General features: G+C 39.9%; 1 protein-coding gene across 11 annotated transcripts in view; it reads left to right on the top strand.

Annotated features, from left to right (window-relative positions):
* The window catches only part of SULF1 (sulfatase 1), a 183,550-nt gene that overhangs the window by 123,915 nt on the left and 33,186 nt on the right, over positions 1-26,449 (top strand). For all 11 annotated transcript variants that reach the window (XM_085052995.1, XM_085053004.1, XM_085053003.1 and 8 more), the window contains 4 exons: positions 1,125-1,364; positions 13,782-13,933; positions 15,956-16,125; positions 25,725-25,875. In XM_085052995.1, coding sequence (XP_084909121.1) covers positions 1,125-1,364; positions 13,782-13,933; positions 15,956-16,125; positions 25,725-25,875 — 713 coding nt within the window. The remainder of the gene's footprint in view (positions 1-1,124; positions 1,365-13,781; positions 13,934-15,955; positions 16,126-25,724; positions 25,876-26,449) is intronic.

The raw sequence follows: 26,449 nt of genomic DNA on the forward strand, positions 1-26,449 counted from the left end.
GGGAGTTTTATGGTTTTACAGGCAGGTTTGTAATTGCTTTAGAACTTTTTAAATTTGATTTTCAAGCAACAAAACAAAACCATCGAGAAAAATTCTCATATCAGTGGAATCAACAGATTTAAACGTAAAATAAGGACAGTCAACTGTGCAAGAAATCAAAGGAAAAAAAATGAAAATAGAATTCTAGAAACCTCTTTTGACCACCAAAACTGTGAAAGTACTACAATTCACAAACGTTTCCTGGGCACATACTGATATATCCACAGTTCACACTCACCCTTCCATCTCTGCTCTGTTGGGTGGCATGTAGAACAAACTTTGACATCTGTCAGCAAATACTGACAGACCCTATCCAGGGCTGCTCAGCCTTTCTGCAATCAGAAATGTGAAAGCCTTGCTTCTCTCACCTTGCAATTCATGAAGATGTTTTGTAGGACCAAAAAATGCCATTGTTCTTTGAACAGTATCAATGCAATTTCTTGAGAAAGGTGCTGCATTTTGCCAATATTTTTGCATACTTATTTATCCCCAAAAACTAATTTTGATCACAGTGGTTTAATATCAGAACCAGATATTCTGATCCTATGTCCACAGAAACTTTCCTTTAGAAAAATTGCTACTGAATTCTCTCCTTCCTTCCTCCATCTCTCACTCCCTCCTTTGCTCCCTTCATCTCTCTCTTTTTCTCTCTCTTCAGTCTTCTGATAAAATGGAAAGAGAATTAACATATTCATTGGTAATTTCAGCATTTTGCATATTTTACAGGCATATTGACTAATTACTCAGTCTGTGTAACATACTGTTTTTCTATAGCAACATTTGAAGAACTATTGACCTGTACATTTGATAGAGTTTTACATTAGTTCTAGATTGGTCCATATTTTAACTTTGTTTTGAAGTCTGAGAAAAAAAGAACTCAAGCTTTCTGGAACCCTGAAAAATATTTTTGTTGGCATAACAAAAGTCTGATGTTTTCTCCTAAAATTACCAAAGCTACAGAGTGAAGCACACTGATGTTCAGAGACGAGCTAATCACTGATACTTTACTTTTGATAGCATGATAACTGCCAATACATTCAAACTATCTTTAACAGCACAGTGATGATCAGTACCTCCTATTGCAGGGTCTTTGCAAGTGATGAATAAAACCAGGAGGATTATGGAGAATGGAGGTGCCTCTTTTATCAATGCCTTTGTAACAACCCCGATGTGCTGCCCGTCGCGTTCCTCGATGCTGACTGGGAAGTATGTGCACAACCACAACATTTACACCAACAACGAAAACTGCTCTTCTCCCTCATGGCAGGCTACTCACGAGCCTCGTACCTTCGCTGTGTATCTCAATAACACTGGGTACAGAACAGGTAAGAGACAAAGCAACAGCAGTTCTTTGTTTAAAGTGCAGATGGCATATTCAGCAACTGGTGTTAAATCACTGCCTAAAACGAAACTGTTCTTAGCTATGGTAGGGTTCATTTTCTTCCTAGTAGCTGCTGTAGTGTTGTGGTTTGGATTTAGCATGAAAATTATCTTGATAACACAACAAAGTTTTTAGCTGTTGCTCAGTAGTGCTTATATTAAGACTTTTCAGTTTCTTGTGCCCTGACAGCAAGAAGGCTGAAGGGGCACAAGAATTTGGAAGGGGACACAACTGGGACAGCTAATCCAAACCAGTCAATGGGATATTCCTTACCATCAGCATCATGCTCGGTACATAAGCTGGGAGAAAGCTGGCCAGGAGGTGCTGCTTGGAGACTGATTGGATATTGGTAAATGAGTGGTGAGCAATTCTATTGTGCATTTCTTGGGGGTTTAGAAGTTTTTTGTGGGGTTTATTTCTCTCTCCCTTTTTGTTGTCTCCCTTTTTTATCACTATTACTACTACTACCTCTACTATTATTATTATTTCTATTATTACTATTATTACTATTATTACTATTATTACTATTATTACTATTATTACTATTATTATTATTACATTTAATTTAAATTGTTAAACTGTTCTTATCTCAAACCATGGATGTTACCTTCCTTCCAGTTCTCCTCTCCATCCCACTGTGGCAGGGGTGGGGCGTGATAGAGCAACTGAGTGGTACTTAGTTGCTGACTGGGGTTAAACCACAGCAGGAGCAGCAGTTGTCCCAAAGTGGCTGTGCAGGGCAGAGGCTGAATATTGTGGAGGGGGAGGATAGTACTGCCTGCTGCAGAAATGGCCATGTAGAGAAACTCACTGGTACTGAAGCAGCATATTTTCACATTTGGATGTCCCAGGTGGGAAATAAGCTGTTGGGCAGTTACACCTACTGTGAAAGAGGTGCATTTTAGTGGCATCGTGGGTCCGAACTGGCAGTTTCAGACGTGATTATGGTCAGTATTATGGCCTGCTTGTGGACAGCTGCTAGCAGTTATGGAAGAAGATGTCAGGGCCAGGCTGAGAAGTGGTGCCAAAGACCTCACAAGAGTGGAGGGACTGTCATGGGAGCAAAACAAGGTGAATGGTATGATTTAAACTTTGCCATGGGGCGATATTTAATTTGCATTTTCTGAAAAGGAATAGAAACATGCCTTTAAGAAGGATTGTTCTACTGTGCACCAATAAGATTTGCTAGTTTTCTTGTAAATTCCTGGTGGTTTCCCGTAGTCAGGAGATCCCTTTCCTGTCTACAAAGAACTCTTCTTATTCCTCTCGTCTGTGCTTCAGCTGGATGTAAAACTCGATTCATTTCGGCATCACCTATCCACTAAGATTGAATCTGTAGACACTTTAGGCTCCAGCCTGACTTCCCCTTTGCAAGGTATGGGAGTTGTGCAAGGTCATCAGAGTGCAATTTGTCCAGAAGTGCCATTCAGCTACAAAGGCTCCCCTTTACAGACCAAGGAAGCACAGATCTCCTGCCAACTGCCTTCCTTACAATGTACCTGGCAGCAAAGAAACTTGTTTCTGTCGGCAGCTTAGGCACAAGAAGGGATTGCTTTCAAAACATAGAGCTGGCAAATGTCTCCATGCTGTCTGCTGGTCCTAAATCTCTTAAAGCTGCTACATCCAATGCCTCTAGTTTATCTGCCTCTTTGCTATCTTTTCTTCACCACACAGACAGCTGGCTCCTTTTTCTTCTGTCTCTCAGCATCTGTAGCTCTGGAGAGCTTCTGCTTCCTGTGTGAAAAACAAAACCAGACCAATCTTTAACTTTTTGGACCTGGAGTTGGCTCTGACACATGAGCTGAACAGTACTTCAGTCTCCGTTAAGCTGGTCTCAGTGAAGTTGCCATCTGAGTACAGCACTGCTAAGCCTGAGTAGGGATCAGTGTCAAGGCTTTGGAGGAGAAAAGGAAGGGAGAATTGACCATTGCTTTTAGAAAAGGTGCTGAATTTGACCTTAAATATAAGGTTTATCTCATTACTTACATCTCAGAAATCCTTTCTGCTTTATGTGTGGCTGCTTCATGTGCGACCTGGCTTTAGTGTTCTTAAAAAATTGGTATCTGATTGGTTTGTCATCTACACTTTGCACTAAATGCTTCACACATAAACTCGACAGCTCTGTCACTAGCCCTCTTTGCCCTTCTGGGGGTAAACAAACACTGCTTTGAGCATATCTTCTGCACTGCCTTGTATTATGAAGGCATGTGGGGATGTCTGCTAAATGCAGGCTTGACCCTATTATATGGAAAGGAAAAAGGGGTCAAAAGGAAAGGAACAGGAAAAAAGGGCTTTTTTCAAAGGCAGGCAGAGAGAACATCAGTCCTAAAACTGTCAGGATAGGTGTGTTTTAACAAAGGGCAGAAAAGAGTAAAAGAAAATGAAAATACCTGCATGAATCTCCAATTCTGACTGAGGTACATTTTTCAATCCTACAATACTATGGCTGCAAAGATTTATCGTTTTACTCCTTGTAAGATGAGCCTGCCTTCTAATTAAGCCACAATTATTTTTTGAGGTGGTAGCTTAATTAACAGCAGATCATATAATACATTTTTCAAGGATAGTGTTGCCTTATTAAAAAGTCACCAGAAGTCTGCAAGCCAAGTAATAATCTACACTTCACAGCTAGAAAGTTAAGTAAAATTATTATGACTCAAAAATACCTGGGAGTCAAAAATAATTGGGAGTGAAAATGAGGGAATTGCAGAGAGAGAGGTTGCAGATGTTATGGATAGAACCCTGTGCATTTCTACAGTTTTGACAGTAGATCAGTAACCTCCTCAATGGGAAACTGAGACACAGAAAGAGAAGTGAATGACTGAGGCCAGTCACAGTGTGGTGACAGTCCTGATGAGGCACTTGACCAGAGAGCTCCAGTCTGGATAAGACAATGTACAATACCTCCAGCCTGGTATTCTGAAATGATGAGAATTTAACTCTCACCTTTTGCATAGATCAAATCATTATATAAGTCAGTGGAAATAGGGGGGTGGGAGGGTATTTATATAATGTCCTCACTTCTGCTCACTCCAGATAGTTTACAATATCTATAAAGCATCCATTGTCTAAACCTGCAGCAGCCTTAACTAAACCCTCTGTATTGCAATTGATCACATGTGGGCAGACTGTTATGAGGGGAGTTCTGCTGAAGCCACAAGGACTCCACACAAGCACAGCAGGCCTTTTAAAGAGAGGTCTGAAACGTGCTCTAATAAACTGCGGTTATAATTAGAGCCCACTGGGGAAACCTGGCAAAGGACAGAATGATTTTTCTTTCCTTTTTCTGTTTTATTCTTCTGCTCTGATGTGACCCAAGGGCAATGTTGCATTTCATGGAAACATCCTTTTTTGAAGATTGTATGTCATTGCTAAATCATAGGCAGACACTGTGCTGGACACTAGCAGGGCAGAAAATATTCAGAAATAACACTGCCAAACCAAAATTACTTTTGCTTCTAATTATAATTTTTTTTAAATCCTGAAACTATTAAGGATGTTTCAATGTTTACAGTTTCCCTTATTCACAAGCTGTATGCTAATGCAGCAGTGAACCAACTGCACAGCTTCCTGATTGTCCACAAAACTGATAATATTATATTTGAAATTGTAGGATGTAGCAGGGAAGAAACACAGTAAATAGGTAGAATGAGAAAACAAAGCACCTCTGGAGAGTTTCAGAGATGACATTTGTTTTAATTACATAGGATCCTGGCACTTGGACTAGAGAGGAAAAAGGGTCCCTCACTTTCAGATTTTGTGGAAATTGTGGGAAAAGCTTGAGAAGTTTTCTTTCATCTCAGAGTTTTTAATGTCAGTAGATATCCCTTCAGCTATTCAGATTGAGAAGTTTAATTCATAAATTTATTGACTGCAGGAGTTAGGGATTTTGCTGTGTGCTTTCCAAATTATTGGCTGGTCATTTGCTGTTCTTTCAGTCTCATAATTTCTTTACCTTCTACAGCTCTGTCCCAGTTCTACAGCATGTAGTATTGCCTCTCAGATGTGCCCTTTGCTGTTGCTGATTCCCTTTGCCATTTACCTACACAAACACAAAGGAAAACCCCAGAAGTGCAACACTGGCTACCTTCAATAGGAATGGGGGATTGTGCTATGTCTTAATAACTGAGCAGCAGCCAAGCATAATCTTGGTATTTCAGAACACAAACCCATCACATGAGAGCAGCCAATATCCAAAAGATATAAATATAACCAACATTTTATTTTAAAACAGTGGGTCATACTTTGCATGCTGCAGGTTTTTACATTTTTACCAGCTGAAGTTTCATCCCTTTGCAAATACGAAAAGAAGTACAAGTTTAAAATTCTTACCCTGACTTAACACACTTACACATTCTAAACCCTCTCTGCTTAATGCTACTTTGTAGAATTACTGCTTTCTAATCCTCACTCCTTTTAGCCCTTCACAGCCAGTGTAACTGTGCAGGAGAGAGTGGGACTCTGCCTTGGCTCAGCAGCTGCTGACAGCTTCACAGCACCATGCCAAACACAGGACCAGGCTCTTCCTTCATGGAATCCCACCTGAAAGAAAAGGCATCACCAAATTAGGCAATTATTTGCTTGCCCTTTGTAGAATTGTCTTTGGGAAGATGTATTTCCCAGTATTTTATTTCTTGCTCAGATGTATCAACTGATTAGAATAACATTCAACATTCATGCATGCAAGTGTTCTGATGTCATTCTGTGTCTTTGTGGGACAAAAATGGTAACATAGCAAAGTTAAGCAGTGCAAATGTTAACTCCTGAACGGCTTAATTTGTAAAACTCTGAACTCAAGAAGTGACACTGAGATGCCCCTATGTGGCATGTTTTGACATTAGTCACAGACTTCTGTGCCGTGACAAACAGAAATGGTCACTTGGTTGACAACTAGCTAATGTGCTCAACAGCACACGTCAGTGTGTCCATCGACATCTGTCACTTACAGGTACATTTCTGAGTGTAATGAACAAAGAACTCATAAAGCACTGAGATGACAGGAAGCTGAAAGCTAAAGAGTATTTTAACTACGCACCATTCTCTTCGGACACTCAGGGACAAGTTAATATTTCATAAAGCAAGCAAAAGCTATGCCTCCTGGAGGTGTGGGCAGACAATAAGTTTCCTCTGGAGGCAAAGCCAGTGTGTTTCCTGTTCACAGCCTTGCAGTACAAATCACTGCCAGCACATGCTATTTTTAATCTGCATCGTTTCAGTGACCTAATTTGTATCCTGCCTCATGCACCCTTTCAAAGCAGAGAGGGTGGCACAATATGATACAGGGCTGGGAATGAGTGAGCAGAAAATAAGTCCTGGGTTTCAGATAGTTTCTAAATGAAAATAAAGAGAGAGAGAAAACTCTGAGTTTTCCGATTCTTTCTTAATTGGTATGAAAGATTCTGGGAAGCATCAAACATAATTTAATCTGTAAATATTCTAAATAATTAAAAATATATCTCATTTTTCAGTAAAACTTGCACTTTCTGTCACTGAAAAAATGTATAAGTAAAAGTAAAATATGCTGAATGTATGCACATAGTCCACAAAAAGTGAAATGTAGAAGAGAAGAAAGGCCAAAAGGATAACATGCAGGATTTTCTAGTTCTATGGTATCATGTGAAGTGAAACTTTTTTTGGTTTTTGTCCAGGACCTCATCAAAAACCACAGCATATCTGCCTACTTATGCTTAAAGCAGAATTCTGTGCTATTAAATATCACACAGAAAACCATACACTAAAAGACTTTTAGCAAGTTTATGTATTCAAGTGCTTCATTTGGGAAAATCTGGGTAGAACATTGTCTATGCAGGCATTTCATCTCTTGTTCGCAAGGCCAAATTATAGTCTTTAACTACATAATAACATACCACTCTATGGAGGGTGAAATTTCTTTGGTTTAAAAAGATAGACTAGTTCTATCAAAAGACACAGTGCCGGCATCCACATCAGCAGGGATGGGGGTCTCACATCCTATCTGCAACACTCCACTGCTCACTTGCTGAGAAATTAAGCAGAGTGGGGTTTTATCACACATTGGGCAGGCAGCTATAGGTTTTTGGATATCTGATTAAAGGCAGGTACCTGTATGATTCAGGAGTCCTTTCAGATATTGCTGGATCCTCCACTCTGACCAAAATAATTTCTTACTCACTTCATCCTACCCCATTAGGCAGTGCAGTGTCCACTCCTCAGTTTTCTCATCCAGGTTTTCCGACCCTGCAGGACATCACCTTGGCCTCTGCTCTGAGCCTTGTCCCTCTGCTTGTCTGTCCTCAAGTCATTCCCTCCCTCCCTCCCTCCCTCTCTCTCTCCTCCCTCAGGTCCAGTCAGTTCTTAACAGACACATCCTGCTCCCACTGGTTACCATTAGTGATCTCCTTTTCCAGCCTGATCAGCAAATCTGCTTCTCCCACCCCCCTTGTCAATCAGCTTTTCTCCTTTCCACACTCATTGTCCTGTTTCTCGGTTGACATTGCCAGTCCTGGGCCCCCAAGGCCCCACTGCTTCTTCCACCCCCTCAGCTCCTTTACTGGATTTCCTGCTGCTCCCCAGACTGCTTGTCCTTATCGGGTCACCTCCTGCCCTCTGCATTTCAATCAACTTTCTCCCACCTACTGACACCATTCACAGGTGGACAGGGAATAAATGTCCTGAGGTGTCTAGATCTCCAGCACATGCAAATTGCATGGTTTTTTTCAAAGGATTCTAATAGATGCTTCCTTGACAGGGAGTCCATCATGTCTTTGACAGAGTTCCTGCTCTCATTGAAGAGCATGTAAGTGCTATCAAATGAAATCTCACATAATTTTTTTCAGATGTTAAGCATAATTCCTTTTCCATTACTGCGGTTCTCAAAGATGGCTACTGTTTGGGCTAAAAAGTTTCAAAAAATTCAGCCCGAGGCAGGCATCCAGTGTGGAAAATTTAAGTCCAAGTATAAGAGAGTTATAAGCAGCTGAAAACAGGGTCTTATAATGAGAAGTGTCAGAAAACATCAATATTGGAAAGTGCTACCAGCTTGGCCCATAATACAGGCTTTGTTAAAGACATCACCCAGGCTAACAATTGCTATATCAAGTTATAACATAATGCATTTTGCAACTGCTGAGTTATAAAATCTCTAATGATCTTTTTGGTTGCAATGGTAAACCTGGCAGCAATTGGGAAAGACCCACAAAGCTGGAGAAAAAGTAGAAAAACTGAGGTTTTCTGCTGTGTTTAAGTTACAAAGTGGGAACTGTGAAATCTGAAGTATATTATTGGCAATGCCACGGGCTTCCTGTGTGACTTAGGTCTAGCTGAAGGTTAACCTCTTGGTGCCTCAGTTTCGTCACCATATTTTTTGGGACAATGCTTATTTCATTTCCTAGGCGGTGCTGGCATACTGAGCTGGCTTTCTGCACATCAGTGACGTGATACACTAATCCTCTGCAATTTTTCAACAGAAGGGGAAAATCAAACTTCTTGGGTTTGAATCCATGGCTTGCATAATGGGAAGAAAGCAAGGAGGAATTTACTGGAATAACTCAGAAGCTGAAGTTATGTTGGGCTCTATCCACAGAAGCATAATATCGCTGTGTTTCAGTCCTGAAATGTCATATAAACAGTGCTTTGCAACTCCTGTAAACGGTTTCCTGACTTTGTTAAAGGAAGTGAGCTGTCTGCTTAAAGCTCTTGTCTGGGTCAGGGTGACTAAACCTTTCTGCAGCATGCCTTTCTAAAGGTTTGTGTTTGTTTTAACTCAGAAACATTCTCATAAGCCTCAACAAATAACAAGGGCATAGAACATAATGTATATCCTTTGAACTGTGGAAGTGCAGAGATGTCTTGCTGGTACATGTAGTCCAGTCTACCTGTACACTAATCCACTAATGCTGACAGGAGTTAGAGGACCAACTCTATTGTGTAATACGGGAAACATTAGTCATAATTGCTTATAAAAAATGCTGGGGGAAAAAGTCCTGGGAATTATGAGAATTTGAATCACATTCATCTGTAAGTATCTTGGTTTCAAAATTCAGATATCCCCTGGATCAAATTATCTTTGTCTTGCATCCATTGCAACCCCCTGGATGTCTCAGTCCAGTTTAGAAATCATTTGCTAATTGCAAGAGGGAAAACAAAACACTGTATTAAGGCATCTGTTCATGTCAGGTAGCAGACATGTATATTCTGCAGCCCCTCCAGAGACATAGATGTCTGTATAACTGTTCACCATGCCATGTGTTGTTGTTTGCATAAACTTAATTGAACATACTAATACAGAATACAATTATTCTGATACACTAAGCTACATCACATGTGATTAAAAAATAACAATGTGTCCTGGGAACAGTTAGCAAAACTGCCAGAATGCAGATAAAAATTGTCTTATTAAAATGCAAAAGTAAGCATTTATCTTTCCTGTTATCCCTATGGGGGCCATTACATGTAATAATGAAAAGATGTCCCTTGAAATGGCATTACTTTTTAATGAGGCTTTTACCCATTGAGTCATAATCTCCATTTTACTAATTACAAGCAGAAATGGCTTCCTAAACCCTCCAAATGCTGAGTACAAGCAGCCTCTAAGGCTGAGGCTTCCCAGTCAGTTCTCAGACTTTGGCAATTCAGCAAGCATTGGGCTACAGCTAAGTTAAAGATGGGGGTTGATTCTAGAAGCCAAGCATGTGAAGACCCAGCAGACATCTGGTCATCACAGTGTCAGTTCCTGGGCAGTTCCGTGGCATATTCCATAGTGCTTTAGTTGTTAACAGTCCTCTGGTTAAACAAAAAACAACCAGGACACCCATTGTGACTACTTGCTGATTGTTACTTGGCTCCAAGGACACTCCTGTGCTTTCCTTTTACTCTGGCACTTGTTTTCATTCAGAGCCTGAAGAGCCAGACACTAGCTGCTGGTGCTGAGCCCCAGTTCTGACTCACTTGCCCTATCCCATACTCAGTAGCACTCAGAAAACCACACAGTGTGAGGACTGAACTCTTATTTCAGTAAAAGCCTGGCTTTTCCCTTTGTCTGCCTAATTACTCATATCCTCCTGAGGTTTTGATCAACAAACCATTTTTGGTTAAAGCATTTTGGCAAGTATGATCCATTATCACAGCCACTGCTTCTTCTACTAGTATTCAGGGCTTTGCTACACATTTGACATGGGAACTGCTTTATACAGCAACAGGGGGAAACATCTATTTCTGCAAACTGTCACTCAGGGAGCTGCTTAAAACTTGACAGCACTGAGATTATTTTTGTGATAAAATACTAAATCATTGCCAACACAAAGGTGAATGGTTCAGGTTGTCAATCCGAATTCTCATAGCATTCACTGAAATATGGGGTTTCAGGGGGCCAAAAGGGGTCTAACAAAACATTACTAAAGTTAGAAAATTAAGTAACCTAAAGCAAGGAAATTCCAAAATGAATTGGGCCCCACCAGCTCCAAGCCATCCTTTCTTTTCTAAATTCAGTTTATCTATTCTCATCCTTATGCCCCAGGTAATTTCATCTCTGCATTTTAGGCTGGTGGCTTTCTCTCAGGTAATGAATATCAAAAAAAAGGAGAGACAGAGAGAAAGAGCTGATGGATTTTTGGTTTAATATCAAAAATTAAATTCTGGGAACATTCTCAAGTCCATAAAGGAGCACTCCACGGTGATGTTAAAGTAAGAAGCTGGAGTAATCATCTGTGAGCTACAGTTTTTCTGAGCTTGGTCATTTTGAGACAGATTCTCATAGCCACCTCTGTTATTTACAAAGGCCCTACATCAAAACCTACAAACACTGGAACTTCTCAGAGAAAAGCTTGACAATTATTCTTAAATGAGTGAACCCATTTCTTTTTCCCTACTCTTTTTCTCGGAAATTACTGAACTGTTTGGCTAAAAGGTTCCATGGAGTAAAATACAGCCTGAGTCAGATAGCATGGAAACTAGCACCACTAATGATTGAAGTTTGGCAAGACTGTAAATAGCAGAGTCCAGGTCTCTGAGTGAGTCAATCTTAATAGTAGATGGGGCAATCAAACCATCCTATATGACAAATTGTCATAACTTCCATTTCACAGCTTGAAAGCGTCTGATGTTTGTGAGAGGCAGGTTGGCAGTAGAGCCCTTTACTGATGAGCACAGAATTTGAGCAGAGGTTTCCCAAAATCATGCAGCATGATTCCCCAAATCTGGCTGCTGGTAGACCTGGGATGGCACTCAGAAGGGCTGACCTCAGATTTCCCCTGTAACCACAGACTGTCCTTGGTTTTGCTTGGCTCAACAATGCTTCCTCTCTCTCAGTTACATCACTTTCCCATACTTTTCTTCACTGTTGTCTCTCTATGAGTTCTCTTCCCCTTCTCCTCTTTCCTTGGCTTCCCTTCTCACAGTATTTCAGCCTTTACTCATATACTTTCCCATGACATCTGACTGAGAGTTTAAACCAGTTTGGCTGCCTTAGATGAGAGGTATGGTTTCCATTCCAGGAGACAACAGTGCTGGGCACTTATTCCCTGCCCAGTGTCACCCTCTTCACCTCACAGTTCTTGATTTCTGGTTGGCCTTAGGATAAAAAAGGAGACAGGTTGGATTGCTTTCTTGGTGGCTGTGGGAAGAAGAGCTGGAAGTCTGGTCTAGCATGTGTAGGACTTGTTTATATGTCACATTCCACGTGGTATAGGAAAGTAACATTATATATTACTGTAATCTTTGGTTAGAGACATTTGGCAGTTCCCTGGTTGAATTGCATCATATTTATGTTGCCTCAGACAAGTCTTGACTATGAACATTTTGATTTTTCCACCAGTTTTCCCAAGTTCACCATGCCCACATCAACCAGATCTGAATTATTTGACCCTTTCCACAAATGTGCTTTTTTGGTTAGATTGAATGTGTCTAGGTTGGATGTGAGGTTTTCCAATGTGATTTCATTTCCTAGTAGGAAGCAAATACAGGGATTCAAGGTATGTCCCACTGCCCAGCTGAGGGACAGCATCTCTTGGCAGCAGCTCTTTGCAGGCAGGACTGGAGGCTGAGTTGGGGCAGCAAGGGCAGGGGCTGGGCTCTGTGAGGGATGCAGGGAGGGGGGCAGCTATCACCCAGAAGAGCTCCATCCCCAGAAAGGGAGAGGTCATTCCCTCCTCTTCAGTGGTATCTGATTTTGTAAGCACCAGGAGTACCTTTGTGCAGGCAGCTGGGGACACCAGCAGCAGAGCTGCTGGCACAGGTGAACCCCCAGGGTCTTGTAAACCTCAAGAAAATTAAAGAGGAAAACTGAAGCTACTGAGACGCCCCAGTAACTTGCTGGGACTGAACTGGAGATAATAAATCCTGAAAAACCCACATTGCAGACTTGATCAGGTGTTTCGTCATTGCACTTCCCAGACAGTGGAAAAGCAGGCTAGAGCCATGCAAACTGACTATTCTATCCAGGTCACAGATCATACACAAGCAGCTAAAGACCTCCCATTCCTCTCTCTCCCTAGAAGCAACGTGGCTGCATTCGCCAGGGTGTGGTACCAAAATTAATTCTCCCTCCCAATGCCAATTGGCCAGCTTTTGGTGTCTGTATCTTTGCCATAGGCAATCCACAACTCCTAGATAGCTGGGAGCCTGTTGCATTGTGAGACTGATTTTCTTCCTACTTCCTTCCAGAGGAATTGGCAGGAGCAGCTGCCAGCCCACTTAGGCCCTACGGCAAAGGCTGAAATTTTCAGTCTGAGTGGGTTCTGACTTGTCACCTATAACTAATGAAAAAACATACATGGAGTTTGGCAGGCCAGGTAGAGGAGCTTGACCTCCAATCCTTTGTCTCTTTGTTAGTTTTGCCTTAGAGAAGATCTGGCAGCAAAGCAGGGTGGGGATTCCTTGCTCTACCCAAGCATGTCCTAATGGGATGGAGATCTGTACTTCCCAGATCTTTTATCCAACAAGCAAATGTAGCCAGGATAGCAAGCCTGAGCTTTCAAAAGTCAGAAGCCAAGTTCCAAGACATCACAAGACTTGCTTAAAACCACAAGGTGTTTCTCAGATGTTTCCTCTGGGTACTGCATTTTTATTTCATATTCTAGTGGAAACCAAGAGAAAAGTACTCTTTCTAAAGAAAAAACCTGGAAATATTTCCCATGAGCACTAGATTCTAAAAGATTAAGGATAAAACATAGAGTCACGAAGGCTTTCAACTCTCATAAAATTCTGGAAATAACTTATTTTAATTTCAAAACCCTCTAAGCTATAAAAGGAAGATTTTTTTGGTAAAGCAGCTCTGACTCATTCTAACACATTTTCTCTTCATTCATACTTTCTTTTGACTCAGACTAAAAGACTTGGATTGCAAAGCCTCATGCGTGTGTGTGTTCTTTTTTTTTTTACTTCACAGCTTTTTTTGGGAAATACCTCAATGAGTACAATGGCAGCTACATCCCTCCTGGGTGGAGAGAATGGGTTGGATTAGTGAAGAACTCTCGCTTCTATAATTACACCATTTCTCGCAATGGTAACAAAGAGAAGCACGGATTTGATTATGCAAAGGTATTTTCCAGACACATGAACGCCACATGATTAATCCATATAAAAATAACTTTCAGATAATTAATTAACCAGATAATTAATTAATTAACCAACTACAACCACGAAATTGAGATGTCATTTTCTCTCCAGGGCATTGCAGATCAATTTCCACATGAGAATATTAATCACTCAACAGAAGAAAGTTCACAGTGCTTCTCAGTGGAGCCTGGCGATTCCTCCCTGACTCCTCCCTCCCTCATTCTCTCTGATAGGAAGTGATGTTTTGGTGGCAGAAGCAAACAGCAAATAAAAGTCTTTCCCCAAAAGAATTGTGCGCCTTGCACTACTGAACTTTAAAGTTTGCTGTGTGTTTCAGTTATTACCCACAGAAGAGCCTTGGTTAATGTTGTTTTCCATTATGGAGTGCACACCAAAGAAAGGCTGTACGCCTGTGGTGTCAGACTCCGAATATGACTATGAGGATAGATAAGGGCAAAAACACGGCTGTTGGAAAAGTTCAGAGCTTGTTTGTGCTCTTGACACAGTGTGGAAAGTATGCCAAAGTGACCTGCCCACTGCCATGAAGTTTCTCAGAAAGGCTTAGGAGTGCAGATCGCAGACTGTCCAGCCTGCAGAAAGCGATCTGGAATTTCCTCAGATTGTAGCTCAAGGAAGATGATACAGATGTTGCAGCTGTGGTTTCTGACCCATGTAATGAGTTTTTATTGGAAGCTAGTGATGCCTGTTTCTGATTTTCCCATCCATAGAAATTACATTATACTGATTATATATTTATATACAGTAAAAAAAGGAAAGAAAGAGTATCGGTTAGTTATACATTCCTTACACACTCTGTGTGTGTAGCTAGAATAAATAGCAGGGGAGTAGATGCTTTGGGAGAGCAGTCATACAGGCATTTCACTTAAACAGGCCACAAACCCAGAAATTATCACAACCCTGGTGCCTTGCACTCATTATCCATTTTGGAAACTAAAGCATCACTCACTGTCTCGTCCTTATCCTTGCAGGGTTTGTAGCAGCAAGGGCTGCCATGTGTGCTCCGAGTGTGCCGCGGGAGAGGGGAAGGGGCAGGGGACAGGGAGCGGGTGAGCAAGGAGGTCACAGCTGGTTGGCTTGTCCCAGCCCTGACATGCGACACAGACCTTGTCCCTCAGGCTCTGCTTTTGCAGCTGTTTGGGGCCTCGAATCCACAACATGAGATTAGTCATGCCTGGAAGTGCTTGAAATTACAAACATTGTCTCAGCACTTTCTCAATGAAGCTCTAGCTAGACCTCCAGGCCAACAGTGAATACTCCAAGGTGGCAGGTGGTTTAATTTAAGTTTTCATCTTTTTTTCTTAGTTCCATTTCCTCCCTTTTCCTTGTAGGCTTCCATTTGCCACCTTTGCTGTGGGTTAAGCCAGTTTATTAGCGAGTCACAACCTTAATCTCAGCAGCTGCACTGCTTAAAGTTGCACAATTAAATGAACAGAGCCTGCAGGAATTCAACTGCTCCCTGCATTCTCATTTGCAATTTCTTTGATTAAGATTTTTTGCAATCTGTTGCCTGTTGTAGCTTACTTCCACTTTGTACATATGCAAAAGTAAAGTCTGAACAAAGAGTGTGCGACAAAGGTTTACGTAAACATAAAACCAGCTTAAGATACAATGTTATTTGGGAGCCATTGCCTTGTGTTTTATCAATGAAATTTAAGAAACATATCTTTGTCAGTACAGTCTGTCATTTTAAATGTTACTTAGCATTATATTACAAAATCTGGTAATCAAATTTAGTTAATACTTTCTGTTACATCTGATTTGCAAAGTACTGTCTCATTTTATGTAGCATTGCCTGCTTAAGAAAGTAATTACTGCTCAGTCTCCCCTATGCTCCCTCAAATCATACATCTCTTTGATGGTATGTTTTTACTTCCTGATCCAAGCTTTAATGAGGACTTGAAAATAAAGTAATAACATGATAGTATGTGATCTAATTAATCATGCACTTTGTAACTTTTGCTTTGTGTTAATCGTATGTTCCAGGACTACTTCACAGACCTAATCACTAATGAGAGCATTAATTACTTCAGAATGTCTAAGAGGATATATCCCCATAGGCCCATAATGATGGTCATCAGCCACGCTGCACCCCATGGCCCCGAGGATTCTGCACCGCAGTTCTCAGAGCTCTACCCCAACGCCTCACAGCATATGTAAGTCAAAATCACACACTGCCAGATCCACTCCTTGTGTCTGCTTCTGTGAGGGGTTTGTTTATGGAGACGTCGCAGGAACAGGGAATTCAAATATAAGACACTCATGTAAGCAGAGAATGTTTGCTTGTTTCTTTTGCTGTGCTTGCTCCTTTTGCGGGGGAGAGTGACAGCTCTGACCATTATTAAAGCAGGGAGAAGCTCTTTTCCTCCTGGGAAGTTGTGGGAGATTAAAAGGTCAGTATTTGGCTTTGTAAGGGCAGCTTCTTACAATACCCTGAAAATATGTAGACACAGGTCAGGATCTGTTGGAAAGATATTGCTTCCTTCGCTTCCCTCTAAGATATGTGCTTCCTGGGCTCTAACTAACTGAATGCATTGAGAGTAAAAACGCCCTTTTGAAGCTTTTGAGTGCACCCGATTTGTTTATAGGCTAGATAATGGCACGTTCCCAAAATAGCCTATCAGACTGCATTTTTAAATAACATGCTTAATCTTTTCTGGTGATTAAACTACAACAAAAAAAAAATCCAACTCTTCATTTTGTTCCTAGAACCAAAAGCAACTTCAGGTAAAAAATCTGTGGATAGTCCACATCTGTGGGTTCCACATCTTGCTTCATACCTCGAATATTCTGAGTCTTTTCCTTATAGTGAGAGCCCATGGAAGATTTCCATTGCACTTGTGTCTACCATGGGTTTGTAGACCAGTATTTCCATTTGTTGTGCAACAATGTCTTTGTACATCTTAAAATAAATTTAAAAAAAAAATTAAAAAATCACTAATCACAAAAAATACCTTAATAAAATATTTCACCTGGATTCTGCATTTTTTGTCCTCACAAAATGAGGATAAATCAATTTAATTAGACAATGGGAAAGCTCCCTGGTCTAGAAATTGTATTTTGGACACTCTGCAGTGGTTCACACACAAAGATGGTTTTTCTACTTATATCAAATACTTTAAATTTTCAAGGAGTTGTAGTTACTACATAAACTGCATGCATAAACTGATTGCTAGCTGGGGCCAGAAAGAGATTTTGCTGTTCATGGCACATGGTTACACTTTTGTTGTTTTGCATCTTTTTATCCTCTTACTGGCCGCTAGTTTCCAGATATGTCTAGTTTCCCTGACCTTATAATCTTATATTCTCCATGATCCCACATTCCTGAGACGAGACTTTGCAAGGAATGCAAACCAGTCAGCAACGTTTCGTAATTATTTAGATGTTCAGAGTAATTTCTACCTGTACAGGGAACTAATGCAGTTGAGATTTTAGCTGGTAAATAATATAGACACAAATACATGAAGCCTGTTAAACTGGGTTGTATGAAAGAACATTCTCAGTCAGTATCCTGAATTGTGTTCTCCAGCAGAAAGTAGCAGGGAATGCTTGTGGGGTGAGGGGGAACATAAAACAAACCTTTTTCTGCTGTTTTTCCAGCCTCTGAAAATCACCAGTTTAGGTGAAGCATCCAGGTCAGTGCACCCATTCTCATTGCATTGGTCTGATCTCTTTTTGAGCTCTGGTGGCAGCCCCACCATCTTGTGGCAACAAGTTCCATGGTGCCACTCCATCCACTGGGGACAAAGAACTATTTTTTCTTTCCTTCTGAACCTGGAGCTTGGTTATGTCACCTGTGTCCCCTACTTCCCTTTCTGTGAAGCACAATGAATAGTCACTGTATCAAATTGAATGAATTTCTCCCATGTCTCCTTTCAATTGCTGCTTTTCATGGCAAGAGAGTTATATCTATTTGTTCTCACCCCATTCAACAGATTGCTTCCCATTTAGTGGCACAGCCTGCCTGGCCTCGGGCAAGCCATCCTGTCTGCTGTAGGACTATCCATCATACAGGAGGGCAGGATTCAAACTGTTTCCGCTTAGCTGTGGGGACAGTGTCTGCAAGAAAAGCACTGAATCATTGTATCTCACCCTACCTCTCCCCAGGCCAAACCAACTCATTTTGTGCTCCTTGCCCCCTGTCTTCTGACAAGTGCTTGTAGGAACTTGCTTTGGTTTATCATGCTCTTGACACTTTCTACTGCTTGATGTTTTCAGCCTGCTTGTTTTCTAGCTCGTGCTGGTAGAAAAATGGCTTTAGTTAGTCTCCTAATTTTTAACTGCCTCTCCACCTTATACAGGTTACATGTTACCTGCAAAGATTAAGCAAAATCTTAGCTAAAATCAATTTTTATTTGTTTGGACTCCTGGGGTCTAAATACCTTTCTCTGCTAGGCTACTTGTGAGAGCACTCAGCTGTGAGTCTTCTTTTCTTCTGGTGTTGTTGATTTCTTGGCAACCTTCTTGCAATGAGTTTTTTCTCCAGTGACCTCAAGAGATCCTTGCTGGCTTGTTTTGTGTTTCCTATTGCACTGACTGACTGCATGTGTTAAAGTTCAGTCTGCAGACTGAGAAAGGAGACAAATTAAAGATAAACTGCTAATTTGGGTTTGGGTGGCTGAAGATTCCAAACAACTGATTTCTCTACCAAAAATATGAGCAACGTGCTCTAAAAGATATGAGAAGTTCATTTCTCACAGAAATATTCAGCGCTCCCTATGAAAACAGCACAAGAACAATAAAATCCCTCCTGCCAAGGTTTGTGTAATTTGAACATTTAACCCTTAGGTTTTCTTCCTTGGTGGTCAAGCACCATTTGAATCTCTTTTGTTCTGACCTTGGGTGACAGCCATCTGACCTTGGATTTTGTTTTTAAAAATGTAGTTGCTGTATCATGTTACTGTAACGCCTACCTCCAACAAAGAAGGGAAACCAGGTCAAAAGCTGCTTGCTGGCTTAACAAACTGAGATGGAAGGTTATACCTACAAACCAAGGATTAAGATAGCCTGTCAACCACATGTGAGAAGTTTTGCGTAAAAGAACAGAAGCTGAAGCAGACCCTTAAATTACATGATGTCTTTTTGCTGGTAAAGTGCCTGTTAAAGATTGACATGCTGCCTATATAAATTAAAAACAAAACAAAACAAAACAAAAAAAAAACCAAAAAACCAAAAAAAACCAAAACCAACATAAAAAAGGCAACACAAAAGTTAGCTTAGAAGAAGTTTTCCACTGGTATATATAAAGAAGGGAGTGACTATGGCAGGAAATACTCCTGTTCAGGGAGAGCTCTGCCCTCAAGTGTGGGCGTCTATTGGTCTCATTTCCTCACTTATCAACGTGGCAAGAATAAAATCAAATGAATGCAACAGCAAAGTCCAGAAGATTTATGAAAAATACATCAGAGGCAAAAAGAAAATGAAGAATTACATACCATCATTATGTTACAGTCCTGTCCTCCTCAGCACAAACAGGCTCTGGGCATGAACAGTCTTACAAAGACTGTTTACAAAGGCATGAAAAGTCATACAAAGACAATAACAGTAATGATGGGTACACTGTGTACTTATTAAGTGATTCCTGTTAATTCTTATCAGCTCCATTTTAAAATTCAGCACAAATTATATCATACTGGAAGCAGCAGACTCTCCATTGTTTTTATGCATCCATTCTCCCACCCACTCTCCCACTTCTCCTCTGCCTAATGTCCTATTTCTGACATCTAAAAATATTTCTGAAGGTTTATCCTGTCTACTATCACCATAATGAGCGATATATTTTCTAAAAATAAATCATACTAATGCATCTACTCTAACTGTGCCCATTATTTCTGTGAAAGAAAATGGGAATGGAGAAGATGTACTAGATGAAAGCAATACATAGATTTTTGCTGTGGTAATAAACATTGTCTATTAAGGAGCAGGGTTGCTCCTTACATTTGGAAATGTTGTTGTTAAATATGAAGTTATGTTACAAGACAATCTTTTTCCATCAGACAGCTGAGCAGGAAAGCTGAGCATCTGACTCAAAGGATGCTCTAATGAAAGCCTGAATTCTCCATTATGCTCAGGGCCTCTGGCACTTTAACTTCCCTTTACCTTCCACTGTGAACCATTCTTAGGGGAACTGTGAATCAGACTTAAGCTGTTTATAAGCTGTGAAGTAAACAAACATTAGAAGCAAAAATCTGCAGGAGGCAGGTTTACTGAAGAATGTAAAAAATGGAAATCTGAAGCACTGCTGGCTGTGCTGAGTTAAAATCCTTGGGCTGGCAAGAGGACTGACAGCCAGATTTTACAGCTACCTGGAAGCAATCCTATTACCAAGCTAGGAACATTAGGAAGGCAGATAGAAGTAGTGTCTTGGAAGAGATCAGAAACCTTCCCAAGCTAAGAAAAAGTAGGTGATATAAGAGGCAGACCTTTATATTTCCATCTAAAGACAGTGTGAAAGGTGCTGATATACCAGGTGTGTAGGCAGCAGCATGTCTGCAGTAGTGAAGCATCACAAGAAATGTTGTTGCAGGTCTGGATCCCCAGAGCAGTCTTCAGTGGGAGTTTGTTCTGTGAGGTGGCTGTGTCTGGAGTCACTGAGGCTGAGCCTCAAACATCTGTCAGTAACAATGGTACTTCTTGTCACATGGACACGTGGCTATCAGAGTGGGATCATACATTTGCATCAGTAATAAATCTTGATGTGACAGTGTGTAGTGTCACCACTGGCCTGAGGTCTGCTGGAACTCCTGACTTAGAGATAAATGATCAAAATCATGACACATCTCACTGTGTGATTTTGAACTAGACAAGAATAAATGGTGTGAAACAGAAATGAAAGTTAATATTTTCTATTTGCACAATTAACTTCTGCAGCAGCAACAGATAATGTTTCCTAAACTAAAAAGGTGTTATATTTAACAGACAACAAGGGGTTTACTTCTTTGCTTTGAAATATAACAGTTGTGTTACACTTCGGGAGTGAAATTTTCATACCCCACACACCCAGACCTGTAAACATCACTGGGTTTAAAAGATTCCCCTTTTAAAAGGCACAAAAGCAGACTCAGAATGATGAAACTCAACTTCACATTAATACTAGCCATGGCCACTGGTTGTAGTTTTGGGTTTTTTTAACTTTTAATTTTGCTCAGAACCTAGGCTTCCTGCTTTCCAAGAACACTGTCTAAACCTGGAAGTCTACTTTCCTTGGAAACAAAGAGTTTGCTTCCTTTGTTTATTTACCCTTGAAGAAACATGACCACTTATGCCATGTTTCCTAATCATATTTCAAAGAATAATAGAGGTGCTAATTCTGTACAGAAACTATTCATTTTTCTCAATCAGTTTTAGCAGAGGTATTATTTTAAAATGTTGTTGACTTTTATTTTTATGAAACAAAAATGTTCTTGGGGCATCCAAGTGCTGTATTATTTTCACTAACTGGAGAACTCCCAATCCAAACAGAAAATTAGCCAAACACTTTTGTGATAAAAATCCCTGAGAACTCTATGGAATTATTCAAGCCCAACATTTTTAGGCAGTATTTTTGTGAACATAATTTCTTTTGTTGAGTAGAAACAGGAGTGAATTAGGAGATTGCAAATAGGGGCAAACACAGATTTTTACTATGAGCAATTGAACAAATGTTTGGAAACATACTTGTTTCTTTCCACGTTATCCCATCTGTTAGAGACATGTATATATTTAGATCAATTTTTTAGAAAGCAAATGTTAATTTCAAGTTGTACTAAATTCTGGAAGCTCTTAAGACATGCTGTACTCTTGCAATCCTTTCTTAAACTGTAAAGCATCTTTTTGTAATAATAATTTGCAAAAGGACTATATTCCATTTATTTCATTGAATATCACAATTCAGTTCAGTTACTAATAGAAGCTAGCCAAATTCATTTCTGAATTATTTTCTTTTTGGGGACCCCATTTTGAAAGATCCTTAAGTACAAGCATCAATTTTTTAGGTTGTTGGGCTTTTTGTCTAACTCAAAGTTATTGTGGTACCTTAAAAGCCAAATAAGATGCATTCTTAATTTTGGAGATCAAATTAAAATATATAAATATAGTAAACATGTTGTCAGAGTTACTGAGGCCTTTTGATTACAAGAGTGACTGCTAATACTATTCCTTTTCTCTCAACATAAGTATCTACTTGAACTGTTGTTTACAGACAAATAAATTATAGATTTTGTGGAGAACCTTTCTTTAAAAATGCACTAGTGATTATAAATATTTACTCCTTCCATAGTCTACAGAACACTTGATTATCACTGTAAGTTTCTCTGTAAATTTACTTGCATAGGTGATTGATTACAAAATCTCAGGGTGAAATGTTCTCATTACAAATATGCATTTATAGGAAAGTGCCTGACTATATTCAGCATTTGTTATTGTTAAGTATTTTTATATTAAGGATCTTTTTGTTAGTTTAACTGTTAACAATTCAAAATTTTATGAACCTGACATCTTCCAGTGCCAGAACATATCTGTTATGGAGTGCCAAGAGGTCCTTGTGTATTAAGTTCTGCATAGCATGTGTCAGACAAATAAAAGTAAGCAAGAGACCAAACTAGATTTAGTTAGTATATTCCACAAGAATGACAGGTACTACAGTAGCAACTTGCCAGACTTAGAGGCCATGGACAACTTGGAAATAATGGGCTACTTGGCATTGTCTGCTGATCATGGATCAACAAATGTGCTCCACACAAGATGGACTCCATGACTTAGAGGAGACATGGTACATATCTTCAGCTTTATACTCCCACTGCAAAGAGGAATCAAGGAAACATAGATGTCAGTGTTACTTTACAGCAGTATTTGTCAATACAGAGCAAAGTTGTTACCAAAAATGGGAGAACAGAAACAGTGACAGACTATGCCATAATGATTTTCAAGGGCTTAAAACAGTGGAACATTTAATTGATATCTGCACCTGCATCAAGAAAAAATGTTGTGGTAAACTGTTATCACTGACGGAGGAGAGGTCTGTCTACATGGAAAAGTTTTCAGAAATCAGCAATATTCTCCCTAGGATTTACCTCTGCAGTGGTTGGTTGGTTGGTTGGTTGGTTGGTTTACACCAAAAGAAAACAAAGAGTAGATATAAAGTTAGAAAAATCTGGGGGCAGTGTCAGAACTTGTGCCTGGCAACCAGTGCCATTCTGGTGGATTTCTAAAAGGCCCAACAAACAGGGGTACACAGGGAATGCATTATATCTGTAGGGTTTTGGAATTCCTTTCTGTCTCTTCCTTAGTACTCTTTCTCTGACACCACAGACCCCTGTTTCACATTTATCCGTCAGCCAGTGACACTGGATATTTCACAGAGGGTTCCTATTGCTTGAATTGTCTGGGAGGAAAATCCTGCTCACTCTCTGCCTGCTGCATTTCTCACCCAGAAAATTCAAAATGCATTTGGAAAGTGTCTGTGAAAGGTTTTAACCGCCCTGCTAAACCCCTGAGTGCTGCTTTTAAAAAAACTATCCATTATGTGGAGGAGGGTCCTCACAATAGCCTGGGAACACAAGACCTGAGCCTGTTTCAGCAGCTGGCTCTCCTTGCTGGCACAGCAGCAGGCTGTCACCACGCTGCTGGCTGAGCACAGCTCACTGCCACCTCATCCCTCTGCTGCAGGGGCACCCAGGACCCCGCTGAAAAAAACAGGGTTTTACTAGGAAATGCTGATTAATCAAAACTGAACTCTTGCATGGGAAAACATCTTCTTTGACAAACATCCAGGGAAACAGAGGAAAAATGGCGCTGGAAGCATCCTTCTTTTCTGTCTGATATCTGATAAGTTGTACGCGACCAAATTCCTAAGACTTGCTTCTTCAGGGTTTGGGTCTCTCTCTGCTAGGACTGCTGGCTAGCCAGCAAAACAGATGGCTGTGCTCCTGGGATAAATCTTGTTAATTTTCTGACAGTATACATTTTAAAAATCAGACTTGAACCATGGGAAATTACAAAAACTTTGACTTTTCAACATGAAATAAAAGATTTTTCAGCAGAAGAGGAATTCTAGTTTATGCTTGCCTTTGCTCAGTAGGGAGCTAACCTTTTCAGACTTCTTAATCTATATCAAAGTCCCATGATACTGTTGCCTCACTTCTCTTTTCCCTTGAGACTAATGATTAAGTAGGTTAGTCAAAACTTGCTGTGTGTACTGGAGGCACACTTCTCAAATTCTGCCTAACTTCTCAAATAATGGTTTCCAGTTAAAATGTGGACTCCACTAATTTATTGAAGTTAACTATCAGTTTACTACATTACACTTTCAGCTGATTTTTATCCTCAGAAAATGTAGTTAAAGGTCATACATACGATATCTGATACAAAAATTAACTGCTTCTACCGTTCTGTGATCATACAACCAAAAAAGAAAAATAAAAGCAAAGTGAAGGACTGGTCAAAGGTATGACTTTATGCAATACAATATGCTGATATTGTTCATCTTATGAAAATGCAACTACACATATTTCAGTGGGAAAAATATACCTTTGGTTAAATCGTATGTTAGTTTTCAGTATCTAAACACTAAATTAATGTTGAATTACATTTTTATTGTACACTGAAAAGAGAGTAAGAAGAATCAAATTAATCTAATCATACAACAGTATTTTTCCACTTTCTATTTATGTTTCTTTTTTCAAATGTAATGCTGCAATTCATGTCTCATGTACTGCAATGTACTAGAAACAGGGAAAAAGTAAAATCCAAAGAACTTAAACAAAATTGCAAAGCCCAGATTCCTTCTTCTAGAGAACAAAACAGCTCATATGTAGGTGGAACTATTATAGGACAAGGATTCTATTTGGTTTCTCTTTACCTTGTAGTTGTCATGCATGCTAGGTATAAAAAGAAGATTGGTGAAGAGCTTTTGTAACATGCTTCTCTATAGAGAAAATTTACTTGGCATATTTTTTGCCCCATCTTCTCTTCCAAGGTGATATATCTGTGAAAATACTCTTGTTTCTTGTACGATATCTTTCCAAAATACACTGGGTTTGGATAGAACACTGCTGTTAAATATTTCTTTTGATGTTTGTACAAACTCCTAAAGCATCATTCTTTGCTTTAGATAGGACTCTGTGCCATACTTCTTAGCACTGGTATCGATAGCAGTGTTAGCTCAGTATTGTTGTCATGGTTCATGTTATGCTTGTAATGCACTCTGCTTTGCATTCTCACTGAAAATAACACCTCAACAGTATTTAGCGTAGAACTAACTGTAACACTGGTGGTGTTCTTTATACTGACTACTAAATTTCTTTATCCCACCAGAAAATACCTTTCTTTGACTTTTATTTAAAGGTAATTTCTCTACTGGAAGCATCAGGGCAATATACCTTAATATTAAGGGGAAGCAGTCTTTTTTGATCTCTGACTTTGTTATTTTTTCTGCTTATCTAGATAGGATGCATCATGCAGATAAGCCTTTTTTAATGATTACAGGTTTGTTTGAGAAATACGTTTTGGCAAATCCCAAATATTAATATGGAACTTGTAGTGGTCTTTGAGTCTGAAAGAAAGCTTGGAAAGAAAATAGTTAAAATATTTTGAGGAGGTGATATGTGAACCAATGAAGCTTGGAAGCCACTGAAGTGATGTTTGTTGATATTTGTCAGATACCATATGGAATTTGTGATTTAACTGTTTGTTGGCTATTTCTGTGTTGGAGGAGTTCCAGCCTCCCTCTGATGCCTATCATGCTGCACAACTTTTCAGATCTGTTCCTTTCCTCCAGAACTCCCAGCTACAACTATGCACCAAACATGGATAAGCACTGGATTATGCAGTACACGGGGCCCATGCTGCCAATCCACATGGAGTTTACAAATGTCTTGCAGCGCAAAAGACTTCAGACCCTGATGTCAGTTGACGACTCAATGGAAAGAGTGAGTTCAAGAAACTGCTGTGAATACTATCTTATTAGTTGGTAACAAAATTAAATTACTTAATTCTTTCTTTACCTTCACCAACCACATTCTGGGGAAAGTCATTGTGCTATGAGGAATTACTCCACTTTTCCCTGATAGAATTAAATTCTGGTTCTCTGCAACAAGATGCCAAACTCCTGGCTTTCTTCTTTCAATTGCTGGGTCAAAAACCTAGTGGGCTTTTCTAAAGGGCCTAATATAAAGCCAGGTAGTAACAGAAGATGCATCACCTGTGTGTACACATGGATAGACACAGGTGCACACATGACAACTTCTATTCATTTCACACACTCCCTTCACAGTTTGTCCTTCAGTTGAAATCTGGGAACTGGCAAGTCACAGCAACTCAGGTGTCAGTCTATGAGTGTTTGTAGAAGTTAGGCAATGTCGTGTACAGCTAATTATAGGTAACATGATACATGAACTATTAGGTGTACTTTGTATGACTTTTTGTTCCAAAATCAAGCCCCATGACCAAAGATCTTCCCCCAGAGAGATTTCCTTAAACTTTAATAAAAATTTACAGCTTTTT

Source organism: Lichenostomus cassidix, chromosome 2 (assembly GCF_008360975.1).
Source record: "Lichenostomus cassidix isolate B80296 chromosome 2, HeHo_3.0, whole genome shotgun sequence".
Taxonomy (NCBI): Eukaryota; Metazoa; Chordata; class Aves; order Passeriformes; family Meliphagidae; genus Lichenostomus; species Lichenostomus cassidix.